General features: G+C 45.9%; 1 protein-coding gene across 1 annotated transcript; it reads left to right on the top strand.

The window, feature by feature from the left end:
* Positions 1 to 2,255: 2,255 nt before the first annotated feature.
* Positions 2,256 to 11,817, top strand: ADAMTS1 (ADAM metallopeptidase with thrombospondin type 1 motif 1). The gene is made up of 9 exons (XM_054468833.2): positions 2,256 to 3,476; positions 5,008 to 5,354; positions 6,105 to 6,237; positions 6,936 to 7,103; positions 7,538 to 7,824; positions 8,039 to 8,225; positions 8,336 to 8,511; positions 9,484 to 9,659; positions 9,820 to 11,817. The coding sequence occupies exons 1-9, from the start codon at positions 2,747 to 2,749 to the stop codon at positions 10,526 to 10,528; spliced, it is 2,913 nt and encodes a 970-aa protein (XP_054324808.2). The 5' UTR covers positions 2,256 to 2,746; the 3' UTR covers positions 10,529 to 11,817.
* The last annotated feature ends 3,082 nt before the right edge of the window (positions 11,818 to 14,899 follow it).

Genomic DNA, 14,899 nt, shown 5'->3' with positions numbered 1-14,899 from the left:
AATCTCCATCTCAAATCTCCATCTCAAAGCCACTCTGAGGCTGTAACTGTTGTCACCGTATATTATCTTCTGAGCCCTTTTCTAAGCAAGAGGTTTGAAAATGTACGGATGGCTTTGCCTTCATGCTTTTGTGATCCCGCGGTCAATATCTTGAAAGTCTAACATGACTTTTCCTCATATGTTCTCTCAAGTATCTTACCTTTCTTCTAGCTAGAAAGAACAAGTAAAATGAAATGAAATCATAGAAAATGGACCGTCAAAAAATTACTGTAACAGAAGAAAACAATGTTAAAAAAAAAAAAAAAAAGTCTGAAAACCAAACTGGGAAGTAGGAATGATCAGATGTTTGGGAAAAGACGCTTGGGAAACAGAGAAACAGGAAGGAATAATCCTCGTAGTTCAAAGTAGAAGAGAAGGAGGGTAGGCTGGACAATGCTGGACAATGCAGAAAGGAATCACACACTCGTGTGCGGATGTCAATGTTGAGTTTGAAGGAGAAATGCAACGGAGGGGAGAGAGCGAGGGCTGCAAAGGAGAGACTCAGTGAAAAGAGGTAGGCAGAAACACTATCAGAATGTTAATCGAGCGCTGTCAAAATATATCTAAGGCCTTGGTTGATTATTCAACGTTCAACGATGAGGGTGATTTTAGGAAACCAAAATTACATCTACGAAACCACCCACTCCTAAATGTGTGGGGACTAGAGGTCGTTACTAAGCCCTTCAGAAGTAAGCTGAGTTGCTTCTCTCTGCCATTCTTGCTCATTTGATTTTTCCTGATGAGTGGAAAGCAATGTTTTTGTTTTTGTTTTTCAAGTAAGCAATCTCGCTAGGAAAAAAGAAGTTGGAAAGCATCCGGAAAAGAAAGGTTGTAAGAGGGACGTGTGGGAGAACTAGAAGGGACGCTTCTGGCTGGGGCCAACTGAAGTTGGGAAGATCTGGGGAGGAGCGAGGAAAGGACCCAGATCTACTTGGAGCCAACCAAGAGACCGGACGGGAGTGGGGCGGAAAGGCGGAGACCAGTTCGAGCACTAAGCGGGGGCGCGCGAGTGTGAGGGTTGCGGGTCCGCCCGGGTCTAGGGCGGTCGCTCTCGCCATTGTCCCCGCGGCTTTCCGCCTGTGAAACACGTCCTTCCTCTGGGTCCTTGAGCCCCTCCCACTTTTTGGAGAGAAGAGCCACTCAGTTTTTTTTTCCTGAGGACCTGTTGGCGGACCTCTCCTCGCTTTCGTAACGCGGATATAGCCTTTTCCCTTCCTGGAAGGAAGAGGAAGGAGGGGTCCAGGAAGGAAGCCGATTTCCTTCTTTCCCCCACTGCACGCTTGCTAGCCCCAGCGATCGCTGCTGGCCCCCGGGTAGGAAAGTGGGGTTCCTGGCCGTTTCTGCGACGCTGGCCTAGGGCTTGCAGCTGCTGTTGAGTGAAAGCACGCAGACTGGCGGGAGCCGATCATTTCTCGAATGAAGAAGAGAAAGCGCAATTCCCTCCTTATGCTCTAGGGAAATGAGCCGCGTCCCAGATCACCCATTCCAGAAATGTGAAACCGGGTCCTCACAAAGTCGTCTCTGGGGAAGAGGTGGCGTGCGGGGTGGGGGTTGGTGGAGGGTGAAGGCATAAGCAAACATATTTTAAAATCCAGATCCTAAGAAGTGTCACCTGGCCCCTCACCCAGGCATGCTTTCTGGGGGAAGGGCAGGGCCAAGATTTCCCTAGAAAAGTTGGGGCAAAGAGAGAGCAGGCGGCGGCTAAGGAGCTCCTGGCAGGCTGGGAAGGTGGAGAAGTGGGGTGAGGTATTTTTCTAGAGAGTGTAGCCCCAGCTCATCTCCTAGACTGGGGAAGAGGGAACTGAGGGAGGAGGGAAGGAGACTCAGGGCAGCTCCAGGATAGGGAAATGTTGGAGAAGAGACTGCGTTCTCCACCCGAACCCTCCCTCCTGGGAACCGCAGCCCAGCGCGGTAACTGAGTTACCGCAACCGGGCGGTGGGGAGGAAGGGTGGTCCAGGAAACCGGCGAGGGAGAAAAGCGGTGGAAGGGAGTCTTCTCCCTGGAGCGGCCCCAGCAGTACAAAGTGCTGGTCACAGCGCTCCTTCCGCCCCTAGACTGACGAGCAGTGGCGTGGAGCCAGCGCGGAGGCTGCCCCCTCCCCCTCCCGAGCCCGCAGCGCGGAGCGCGGTTTAGCACCAACGGAGCCGGGGGCGGCGTCTTTGGGATGGAAAAGGGCCAAAGGGGAGGAGTGGGGTGGAGGGGTCGGTTTCACTGGTCCACTATAAAAGGACCGCTCGGCTGCCCGGTTCTTGCACTCGCTGGAAAGCAGCGCCGAGCCAGGGGCTATTGCAAAGCCAGGGTGCGCTACCGGACGGAGAGGGGAGAGCCCTGAGCAGAGTGAGCAACACCGCAGCCAAGGCGGAGGCAGAAGAGGGGCGCCAGGCACCAATCTCCGCGTTGCCTCAGCCCCGGAGGCGCCCCAGAGCGCTTCTTGTCCCCGCAGAGCCACTCTGCCTGCACCTCCCTCTCAGTGTCTCCAACTTTGCGCTGGAAGAAAAACTTCCCGCGCGCCGGCAGAACTGCAGCGCCTCCTCTTAGTGACTCCGGGAGCTTCGGCTGTAGCCGGCTCTGCGCGCCCTTCCAACGAATAATAGAAATTGTTAATTTTAACAATCCAGAGCAGGCCAACGAGGCTTTGCTCTCCCGACCCGAACTAAAGCTCCCTCGCTCCGTGCGCTGCTGCGAGCGGTGTCTCCTGGGGCTCCAATGCAGCGAGCTGTACCCGAGGGGTTCGGAAGGCGCAAGCTGGGCAGCGACATGGGGAACGCGGAACGGGCTCCGGGGTCTCGGAGCTTTGGGCCCGTACCCACGCTGCTGCTGCTCGCCGCGGCGCTACTGGCCGTGTCGGACGCCCTCGGGCGCCCCTCCGAGGAGGACGAGGAGCTGGTGGTGCCGGAGCTGGAGCGCGCCCCGGGACACTGGACCACGCGCCTCCGCCTGCACGCCTTTGACCAGCAGCTGGATCTGGAGCTGCGGCCCGACAGCAGCTTTTTGGCGCCCGGCTTCACGCTCCAGAACGTGGGGCGCAAATCTGGGTCCGAGACGCCGCTTCCGGAACCCGACCTGGCGCACTGCTTCTACTCCGGCACCGTGAATGGCGATCCCAGCTCAGCGGCCGCCCTCAGCCTCTGCGAGGGCGTGCGCGGCGCCTTCTACCTGCTGGGGGAGGCGTATTTCATCCAGCCGCTGCCCGCCGCCAGCGAGCGCCTCGCCACCGCCGCCCCAGGGGAGAAGCCGCCGGCACCACTACAGTTCCACCTCCTGCGGCGGAATCGGCAGGGCGACGGCGGCGGCACGTGCGGGGTCGTGGACGACGAGCTCCGGCCGACTGCGAATGCGGAGACCGAAGACGAGGACCAAGGGACTGAGGACAAGGACGAAAGGGCTCAGTGGTCGCCGCAGGACCCGGCACTGCAACGCGTAGGACAGCCCACAGGTAGAAGAAATGCTCTCGTTTGTCTATCCATTCATCCTCCTCTCCTCACTTTCTCTATCCCACGCGACTTCAGGGTAGACTCCTGCTGGCAGGCAGGAGCATAAGTCCGCGGACAGAACGGAGGCTTGGAGTGGAGGAATGTGGTTTGAGGTTTGGATTGGTGAACTCAGCTAGAAAACATACTTGCATTTGCCCGAATAATGAATAACCAAGAAAAAAACTGACAAACGATTTTCTGCAAACTAAAGCAAAGCATTTAGGCCGGGGAGGGAGAGTTTGTAACCTGACTCCTTCCACCTTTAGTGAGTTGGAGCTTGTGCGAGTTCTTTCCACTCTGTGTATTTCTTTTTAACGATTTTGTGTGCGCCTTTTGTGCGGGTTGCAACGTTGCGCTGAGTTTTGTAACCGCTGCCTGTGCGTGCATCCTGCGCTCACGGGAGGGCGGATGTGGAGAGGGCAGAGGAGCAATGGTGACCTAGGAAGGTACTCTGAATGGCTACGCTAGGATCTCTGTTCTGCAGACTTCTGTCCCCTTTCCCCCTTATAAGGCTGACCCGGGCGGGCTGAAGGCGGTGGGGCCCCTTCGCAGAACCTGCTTGGGAGGTCTTTCCCGGGTTTGCCCCGCCTCCCAGTTTGCACTCCCTCTCGCGGCCATAATTCTGCTCTCAAGCACTGCTGAAAGTCACTGCCGGTCCTTCCTGCTACGCCTTCTCTCTTGTGTGCAGTGCTTATTCTCCAGTTCTTTTTGTTTTATCACTTTGGGGCCTTTTCCCTTCTTTAACTCTCTCGCGTGTCATTTTTTAAAGAATTCTCCCCTTTTCCCCTGCTCCTGGGAGCAAAGTGGTCGCAGCCCAGTTTAGGACTTTCTGCAGGGCTTGGGTCTCAGTCCGGAGTGGAAGGCTCTGTTCCAAATAATCAATCATGCCTGGAAGCTGGAACTTATTTCCTGGGGCAGTGGGAGTGGGGCCAGAGGCTGCTGGGCAGAGTGGGTGGTCCTTGTGCCCGGAATTGGCAAGAGCGGAGCACCCCAGGGACCCCTGGAATGAGACAGCAGAGCTGTGCACTCTGAGATTCCTTAAGGCCCGGCCCCTTGGCAGCAGCCCAGGCCCTACCCGAGGCCTTCCACGTGGAGCCTGATGATCTCATTCAGGATTTGAGCCCTCGCCTGTGAAAGAGTGACTCAGGGCCTCTGCCTGCCACCCTTGCTCCAAGATTTTACTACAATTGGGTAGGATGATGTGCAAAACTGCCTTGTTCAGACTGTGGGATTTCAAAGAGAACAGAAGAAATCCTGCTCACACACAGAAAGAGCCTGACCATGCAAAGGAGCGCGTGGTCTTTTTATTTAAAGGAGAGGAGAGAACTTTAAAAATAACACTTCGAGTGAAGATATGCAAATATTTTTGTTATTGTTCTGGGTATATTTTTGCTTTGTTTGCTTTGACTGGTTAGGCTTTCCTAATATATGCTAGGAAGGTAACTATTCTTGGACAGCCTGACCATAAGCAAACTTTCTTTTTTTTCTTTACAGGAACTGGAAGCATAAGAAAGAAGCGATTTGTGTCCAGTCACCGCTATGTGGAAACCATGCTTGTGGCAGACCAGTCGATGGCAGAATTCCACGGCAGTGGTCTAAAGCATTACCTTCTCACGTTGTTTTCGGTGGCAGCCAGATTGTACAAACACCCCAGCATTCGTAATTCAGTTAGCCTGGTGGTGGTGAAGATCTTGGTCATCCACGATGAACAAAAGGGGCCAGAAGTGACCTCCAATGCTGCCCTCACTCTGCGGAACTTTTGCAACTGGCAGAAGCAGCACAACCCACCCAGTGACCGAGATGCAGAGCACTATGACACAGCAATTCTTTTCACCAGACAGGTAAGAGGAAGATGGTACTAGCTGTGAGACTGTCCTCTTAGGAGTCTACATTGTACCAAAAAGATATATACAAGGCATTTCACCAGTGTTTTTGCAGTTAACCTTTTTTAGTTGGCTAGCATGGTTTATCTTACTCATTTCTACTGTAATTTAAATATCTCAAGTTTCACAGTTCTATTTTAAAAGCATTAGAAAAAAGCTTGATTAAAGTCACATGAAGTCTTCTTATGTCAACAATAATGAATGTAGATGCTCCAAAGCATATGTGAAGGCACACCCTGCCAAAAAAGTTAGATCCCAAGGGTCATGCTCCCCTTATTAATAAGGGTTTACCTTTGCTTTTTGTAGGACTTGTGTGGGTCCCAGACATGTGATATATTTTAAAAGCATTAGAAAAAAGCTTGATTAAAGTCACATGAAGTCTTCTTATGTCAACAATAATGAACGTAGATGCTCCAAAGCATATGTGAAGGCACACCCTGCCAAAAAAGTTAGATCCCAAGGGTCATGCTCCCCTTATTAATAAGGGTTTACCTTTGCTTTTTGTAGGACTTGTGTGGGTCCCAGACATGTGATATATTTTAAAAGCATTAGAAAAAAGCTTGATTAAAGTCACATGAAGTCTTCTTATGTCAACAATAATGAACGTAGATGCTCCAAAGCATATGTGAAGGCACACCCTGCCAAAAAAGTTAGATCCCAAGGGTCATGCTCCCCTTATTAATAAGGGTTTACCTTTGCTTTTTGTAGGACTTGTGTGGGTCCCAGACATGTGATACACTTGGGATGGCTGATGTTGGAACTGTGTGTGATCCGAGCAGAAGCTGCTCCGTCATAGAAGATGATGGTTTACAAGCTGCCTTCACCACAGCCCATGAATTAGGTAAGTCTGCTTCAAAGTAGGAGTTAAGCCCAATTCAGAAATGTAAACTGGTAAAACAATATAATAAGGAGAATCTGTAGGTTATATTGCTATTTTAGGTCCTAGTGCGTCTTAGAAACTATAGAAAATATTTTTTCACTATTTCAAACATGGTCATTTTTATTAAAGTAAAAAATAAGATAGTAGTAGCTCTGGACATTTGGAAATGTGTATGTTTGTTTACATCCTGTGAAAAGTAGACATGGTCTGCAAAATAGCCGATCTCCTAAATATATTTCTTTCTCTAGAAATGTTATTTTGGGACAAATGAATGAATCCCTGTTGGGAAAAAAGAACCTGCTGCATATAATCCATATTTTATTTTATTTATTTATTTATTTATTTTTGAGATGGCGTCTCACTCTGTCTCCCAGGCTGGAGTGGAGTGGCACGATCTCGGCTCACTGCAACCTCTGCCTCCTGGGTTCAAGCGATTCTGCTACCTCAGCATGCCCAGTAGCTGGGATTACAGGTGCATGCCACCACACCTGGCTAATTTTTGTATTTTTAATAGAGACGGGGTTTCGCTATGTTGGCCATGCTGGTCTCGAACTCCTGACCTCAAGGGATCCACCGCCTCGGCTTCTGGAATTACAGGTGTGAGCCACCGCACCCAGCCATGATCCATGTTTTAATGTGGGTTTTGGATTGCTTCCTAGGCCACGTGTTTAACATGCCGCATGATGATGCAAAGCAGTGTGCCAGCCTTAATGGTGTGAACCAGGATTCCCACATGATGGCGTCAATGCTTTCCAACCTGGACCACATCCAGCCTTGGTCTCCTTGCAGTGCCTACATGATTACATCATTTCTGGATAATGGTCATGGTGAGATGTTCCAGCTACTCTCTCTAGATGGCATCCAACCTTTCATGCATAAAGTTTAGTTAAATGAACTCTTTCCTTTTTGTTCTTTTTATTTTCCCCACTTCAAAATTACTTTTCCTCTGTCAAGATCCTAACTGTTGAGATCTTAATTCCAAATAAAAAATAGTGCTTCTGGTTGAGTAGCTCCCAAAGCCCATTCATTCACATTGTTAGCAGATCAATAACTTCCTGTCATTGTTAATATAGAAATAACCCTTTGAGGATAAGATCTTAATAGTAATCTAAATCTCTTTAGCATTTCCCTCCCCCAGCTTTACAGTTTTCAAATCACTTTGCTATCTATTTTCTCATATGATAAATATTTTCTGAAATGGGATCTACTCCTTCATGCCCTCAGTAACTCGTATTAATATTGGTTGGCATTTCCTTTGCAGGGGAATGTTTGATGGACAAGCCTCAGAATCCCATACAGCTCCCAGGCGATCTCCCTGGCACCTCGTACGATGCCAACCGGCAGTGCCAATTTACATTTGGGGAGGACTCCAAGCACTGCCCTGATGCAGCCAGCACATGTAGCACCTTGTGGTGTACCGGCACCTCTGGTGGGGTGCTGGTGTGCCAAACCAAACACTTCCCGTGGGCAGATGGCACCAGCTGTGGAGAAGGGAAATGGTGTATCAACGGCAAGTGTGTGAACAAAACCGACAGAAAGCATTTTGATGTGAGTTTTTCTACTGAAACACATTCAGAATTGAAAAGAACAAAGTGATGGTAAAAGATTTGATACCAAGTTAAACATCCCCATCTGTGTCCTCTAGCAGGAATGCGAGATAGCTTATTTTTAGAATTGATTCTTTGTCCCATGTGGTTTTCTTTGATACCCTAAAAGTTCTCTTTAGATAATTCTAATGCTGATGATTTATGTCTCCATTTAGACGCCTTTTCATGGAAGCTGGGGGATGTGGGGGCCTTGGGGAGACTGTTCGAGAACGTGCGGTGGAGGAGTCCAGTACACGATGAGGGAATGTGACAACCCAGTCCCAAAGAATGGAGGGAAGTACTGTGAAGGCAAACGAGTTCGCTACAGATCCTGTAACCTTGAGGACTGTCCAGACAATAATGGTGAGGAGCAACAGACTCTGGTTTTAAGAAACGGGGGAAAAAAGATGTACCCACAAACAGGTGGCTCAAGATTGGAAACTGATAACGTTATCATATTATTCTCTTTCCAGGAAAAACCTTTAGAGAGGAACAATGTGAGGCACACAACGAGTTTTCAAAAGCTTCCTTTGGGAGTGGGCCCGCGGTGGAATGGATTCCCAAGTATGCAGGTGTTTCACCAAAGGACAGGTGCAAGCTCATCTGCCAAGCCAAAGGCATTGGCTACTTCTTCGTTTTGCAGCCCAAGGTAGTTAGTTTTTACCTTATTTTTACCTAAAACCCAAGGCCTAGGCTTGCTACCTTTTCGAGCAATTTTTGATATACTTTCTTTGCTTTCCATATTAACATATCTTCAATTTCAAATTTGAACTCCTTTTCTTTTACATTAATTGGCAACTGCCTGCTTTGAGTTTCGTGTTTTCAGTTATGAATGAAGCTTAAATCTAACACTTCAGATGCTTGCAATTGCTCGCTATTACTCTTTTATATACAAAGAAAAGCTTTTTGGACAGTCAAGCGCTCCTCTGTGCGACTAGGCTTCACATACAGCTCATAGTTAGATACATTATATGTTCACACAGTAACCAGTAGTTTTGGAAAATAGTTTATGCATGGTCCAAAATACTTGTTACAGGGTAACTAGCAGTAGCAGGTGCAAACAGAATAATAGAAGTGGTAGTCTGAGTATTGATAATTTTTATGTTTGAAAACACATATTGAAGTAGGAAAAGCATCCTTTCTTTTGCTGTTTTGCTAAGGGAATACATCTGGATCTGAGACAGAAAATGGAATTTAATGTGATTGAGATGATCGTGTGTCATTAGCACCGTAGGCTATGAAAATATTCCCAAGTTGCAGATTCAATATTCAGCAAGTGATTTATGAAGCACTTACTCGTGCCAGATACTAATTATTCTAGGCTCTGAAGGTACAGCAGTAAACAAAGTGACAAAGAGCTCTACTTTCATTGACCTTAGCTGGAGGAGAGATAGGTCAATAGATAAATAACTTTTAAAAATCTCTAATTTCTTCACATGTCTATACGTGGTACTGAAAAACATGCCAAAGTGAAGGGTAAATGCATGAAATGCATAATGTGTAGAGGGTACTGTTTTTAATTAGCATGGTCAGGAAAGTAGAGAGAAAATGTTTATACTTATCATTGCAGCATCTCCTTCCTTTGCTTGTATGTAACACTAGACATGTGTCCTTTTTTCAGGTTGTGGATGGTACTCCATGTAGCCCAGATTCCACCTCTGTCTGTGTGCAAGGACAGTGTGTAAAAGCTGGTTGTGATCACATCATAGACTCCAAAAAGAAGTTTGATAAATGTGGTGTTTGTGGGGGAAATGGATCTACTTGTAAGAAAATATCAGGATCAGTTACTAGTGCAAAGTAAGTTTTAAAACACCTATTTGCAGACCTTATAATGTAAGTGGGCCTTTCAACAGGTCTGGGAAAAAAATATGTCTCATGGAAGATTAATGTGTTTTTAAGCTAAATAATCTAATTAGCCAATGAATCAGAGATTTATGCCTGTTTTTGTCACCTGCAGACCTGGGTATCATGATATCATCACAATTCCAACTGGAGCCACGAACATCGACGTGAAACAGCGGAACCAGAGGGGATCCAGGAACAATGGCAGCTTTCTTGCCATCAAAGCTGCTGATGGCACGTATATTCTTAATGGTGACTACACTTTGTCCACCTTAGAGCAAGACATTATGTACAAAGGCGTTGTCTTGAGGTACAGCGGCTCCTCTGCGGCGTTGGAAAGAATTCGCAGCTTTAGCCCTCTCAAAGAGCCCTTGACCATCCAGGTTCTTACTGTGGGCAATGCCCTTCGACCTAAAATTAAATACACCTACTTCATAAAGAAGAAGAAGGAATCTTTCAATGCTATCCCCACTTTTTCAGCGTGGATCATCGAAGAATGGGGCGAATGTTCTAAGTCATGTGAGTTGGGTTGGCAGACAAGACTAGTAGAATGCCGAGACATGAATGGACAGCCTGCTTCCGAGTGTGCAAAAGAAGTGAAGCCAGCCAGCACCAGACCTTGTGCAGACCATCCCTGCCCCCAGTGGCAGCTGGGGGAGTGGTCATCATGTTCTAAGACCTGTGGGAAGGGTTACAAAAAAAGAAGCTTGAAGTGTCTGTCCCATGATGGAGGGGTGTTATCTCATGAGAACTGTGATCCTTTAAAGAAACCTAAACATTTCATAGACTTTTGCACGATGGCAGAATGCAGTGAAGTGGTTTAAGTGGTGTTAGCTTTGAGGGCAAGGCAAAGTGAGGAAGGGCTGGTGCAGGGAAAGCAAGAAGGCTGGAGGGATCCAGCGTATCTTGCCGGTAACCAGTGAGGTGTATCAGTAAGGTGGGATTATGGGGGTAGATAGAAAAAGAGTCGAATCATCAGAGTAAACTGCCAGTTGCAAATTTGATAGGATAGTTAGTGAGGATTATTAACCTCTGAGCAGTGATATAGCATAATAAAGCCCCGGGCATTATTATTATTATTTCTTTTGTTACATCTATTACAAGTTAAAAAAAAACAAAGCAATTGTCAAAAAAATTAGAACTATTACAACCCCTGTTTCCTGGTACTTATCAAATACTTTTTGTATCATGGGGGTTGGGAAATGAAAAGTAGGAGAAAGGTGAGATTTTACTAAGACCTGTTTTACTTTACCTCACTAACAACGGGGGGAGAAAGGAGTACAAATAGAATCTTTGACCAGCACTGTTTATGGCTGCTATGGTTTCAGAGAATGTTTATACATTATTTCTACCAAGAATTAAAACTTCAGATTGTTCAGCATGAGAGAAAGGCTCAGCAACATGAAATGACTCAAATATCTTCCTCTTTCCTTTTTTGAACCATCTCAGTCTTTATTTGTGTAATTCATTTTGCGGAAAAAACAACTCCATGTGTTTATTCAAGTGCATTAAAGTCTACAATGGAGAAAAAAAGTAGTGAAGCATTAGGTCCTGGTAAAAACTAGAGGAGACACAATGAGCTTAGTACCTCCAACTTCCTTTCTTTCCTACCATGTAACCCTGATTTGGGAATATGGATGTAAAGAAGTAACTTGTGTCTCATGAAAATCAGTACAATCACACAAGGAGGATGAAATGCTGGAACAAAAATGAGGTGTGTAGAACAGGGTCCCACAGGTTTGGGGACATTGAGATCACTCGTCTTGTGGTGGGGAGGCTGCTGAGGGGTAGCAGGTCCATCTCCAGCAGCTGGTCCAACAGTCGTATCCTGGTGAATGTCTGTTCAGCTCTTCTGTGAGAATACGATTTCTTCCATATGTATATAGTAAAATATGTTACTATAAATTACATGTACTTTATAAGTATTGGTTTGGGTGTTCCTTCCAAGAAGGACTATAGTTAGTAATAAATGCCTATAATAACATATTTATTTTTATACATTTATTTCTAATGAAAAAACTTTTAAATTATATCGCTTTTGTGAAAGTGCATATAAAATAGAGTATTTATACAATATATGTTACTAGAAATAAAAGAACACTTTTGGAATGTGTGTGTCTGTTTGTTGAAGTGGAAATTAATTCCTAGGAAGGAAACCCGAGGCACAAATATTGAATCTGAAGACTGAATTATTTTCTTAAATTATTTGGCAATAAGATTTTGTTCCAGAGGAAGGTGAAGCAAGATGGCCGAATAGAAGATTTTTTTCTAATGAAATATATTTCTTGTATCCTTGGTATACATGATTGCTAAAAAGAAAGAAATTTATGATGTCGTTTGTTACTAACGTATCTAATAATATACACCAGTGGTTGGCAAACTTCTTTTGTAAAAAGCCAAATGGTAAATAATCGCAACTTTGTCAATCCTGTCAATAATCGTCCTGTCAGTACCATCTATGTCACAACTGCTCAGCTGTGCTGTTGCAGCACAAAGGTAGCCATAAAGAATGAGTAAGTGAAGGGACATGGCTGTGTTCCAATAAAACTATTTGCAAAAACAAATAATGGGTCAGATTTGTTCTGTAGATTTCAGTTTGCCAACCCTGGTATATGTCATAAATTAAATGGAAAGAGCTTTCAGTTCTGGATGCTTTTTGAATTTGTACCTCTTCTTCAATTATATCCCATAAGTAATTATATCCCATAAGTAAAAATATGTGAAAGTATTTAGCTATTAAGTAGAAAACAATGACTCATAAATTACATGTAGGTTAGACATACATGGTGAGTTAAACCCTCTAGATGCTTCACTTGCTCATCAGGAATACCTGAGGGGTTTTGGAGAAAACTTGGAAAGCCCAGGCCTTTCTGGGTAGTCTTTTTGTAAATCACTGTCTTTTAAATACTAAGTGGTACACCAATAACTTTAAAAGTTCAGATTCCTTCCAAAGTAACTACACTTCTCCCAGGAAATAGTATTTACTAGAAGACTCAGATTACGTGGTTAACCACAGACATTTTGAACTCTACATTTTTCTCCTTTTCCTTGAAAGGAGGAGTTTGTGCCCTCTCCTGTTGCAGTTTGATAAAGACACACCCAAGACTGGGAAGAAAAAGAGGTTTAATGGACTCACAGTTCCACATGGCTAGGGAGGCCTCACAATCATGGCCGAAGGCAAAATGGGGCAAGTCATGTCTTGCATGGATGGCAGCTGGCAAAGAGAGAGAGCCTGTGCAGGGGAACTCCTCTTTAAAAAGCCATCAGATCTCATGAGACTTATTCACTATCACAACAACAGCACAGAAAAGACCCACCCCCATGATTCAGTTACCTCCCACTGGATCCCACAACACATGGGAATTATGGGAACTATAATTCGAGATGAGATTTGGTGGGGACACAGCCAAACCGTATCACAGGTATTACAATATAGCATGCTAGTTTTTAACGTATAGATGATAATTTCTAACTTACTCTCAGTTATTCGAAGTGTTCTTCCCCTGAGCAATTGAACATATCATTCTCAGCAGTCAGGTGTACAGGTGCAGAGAATCAAATTAATTTCTGGTTATTTTTTTTCCTACCTACTAGACTAAAGGACTGAAAGTTAAAGTCATCTTCTCACATTGTGGGAACTAGTCTTGGTCCTCCAGAACTCATTTAAACACAGAATTTAATCATTCAATTCAGTGACCTAATTTGCCACTTGCAACAACAACCTCTCACAATAAATTATTTGTCTACATTAGTGCAGTACACATCCCCACAGTAAGTGACATGGAGGACACACACGAGAAATACCCTGATCCTCATTAACTATACATACCATTTGAGAAAATGAGGTACACAAATCTAAAATGATAGCTCAACAGATTAAAAAGTCACTTCTAGATCTTGCCTCATTCACCAGAATTCTTTTCTTTTTAATAGCTTAGATTGATTTGACATAAGTAACGACACTAAACTTCAGGACGCTAAGGGATAAAATCAGCCAAAAAATTTTCTATCATCCTCTCAGATCAAGGCAATGTCAGACAACTTTCTGGTGTTGCCACATTGTTTTTCAGCCCTCTGCTGGTGAAATATTTTTTCATCAGTAGGCTGAGTAGTTTAAGATACTCTGCTGGCAGCAAATTGAGATTAGTTCAAAACACACATCCCGGTTTTATAAGATTGATTAACCGCTTGCTTGAAACAAGGAGAGATTTCGTGCTCTCTCCTGTTACAGGTATAAATGATGAGCTGTGCCTCTGCTGAAAGAAACTTTCCACAGTGGAGAGATCAGGGACTCAAGGCCTGCAGTCTGGTTTCCTTTGTCCCATGGGATGCTCCTTTAATGTGATGCACTCCTACACCCCTAAGAGTAGCGGTCCCTGAGGGCTAGACTACTGTGAATACTGCTGCTCCTCTGGGTCTCGTCCCCAGTGAGGTTTCCATACTCCATGCTGCCGCTGGTGAATGTCTGCAAGGGATCCAGTGATGTGATCTGTCTGGTCCCTTAGCAGTGGGTATCAGTACCAGCTCAGTTGTGGGTGGGAAGGCAGTGACGTAGACCCTGTGAGATTTCCGTGGTTATAAATAGCCTTAGTGTGTTGGCCTTCTCAAATACAGCTGTGGTGGTCATGTACTGGGCACATGGACAGACTCAAGATCTACTGGCTAGCCAGGGTGATGTAGGCAATGGTGATAGTTGAGGTTGTGCAAAAGTTTTCTCCTTCCTGGGCACTGTGTTATTGTGCCTGCAGATGTTGTAATGGGCTGTGCCACTTGGCCTCCAGCCAGGAGGTGGCACTTGCAAAAGAACGCCAACTGTGTTGGTAGTTTTGGGATTCGTGCTTGCCTTATGTTACTATGGGTAGGGGAGGCGGGGGGAAGGGAGGGGCGAACTCTGGTATTTCAGGCAATGTGCAGGGCCATGGAGCTCCCAGGAGTCTCTGTCCATTGTATTACACTACCAGGGCAGATGAAGGGGCAAAGCCAGGTGGGGACTGGGTCAGGCAAGTTTGCTATTTGGCTCCCCACTTGTGAGTACAAGCAGCAGCCCCAGTGGTGATCAGAGGGCAACTCCCTGCCTGCTGGGGTAATGTTACAGGGAGGAGTGTAGCTGCCTCTGCTGTACAAATGAATCCACATGGGGAGTCGGGGGTAGCAGGTGGCAGTAAGCCCCACTCAGCCCCCACACACTTGGCAAG

This window comes from Pongo pygmaeus, chromosome 22, assembly GCF_028885625.2.
Source record: "Pongo pygmaeus isolate AG05252 chromosome 22, NHGRI_mPonPyg2-v2.0_pri, whole genome shotgun sequence".
Taxonomy (NCBI): Eukaryota; Metazoa; Chordata; class Mammalia; order Primates; family Hominidae; genus Pongo; species Pongo pygmaeus.
Note: the sequence above shows the minus strand (reverse complement) of the source record. Positions and strands in the feature narration are given on the sequence as shown.

Coding starts and splice junctions, on each gene's coding strand:
- ADAMTS1 (XM_054468833.2), top strand. CDS start 2,747: ATGCAGCGAGCTGTACCCGAGGGGTTCGGAAGGCGCAAGCTGGGCAGC. Junction 7,825..8,038: donor CCGACAGAAAGCATTTTGAT/GTGAGTTTTTCT, acceptor GTCTCCATTTAG/ACGCCTTTTCATGGAAGCTG. Junction 9,660..9,819: donor GGATCAGTTACTAGTGCAAA/GTAAGTTTTAAA, acceptor TGTCACCTGCAG/ACCTGGGTATCATGATATCA.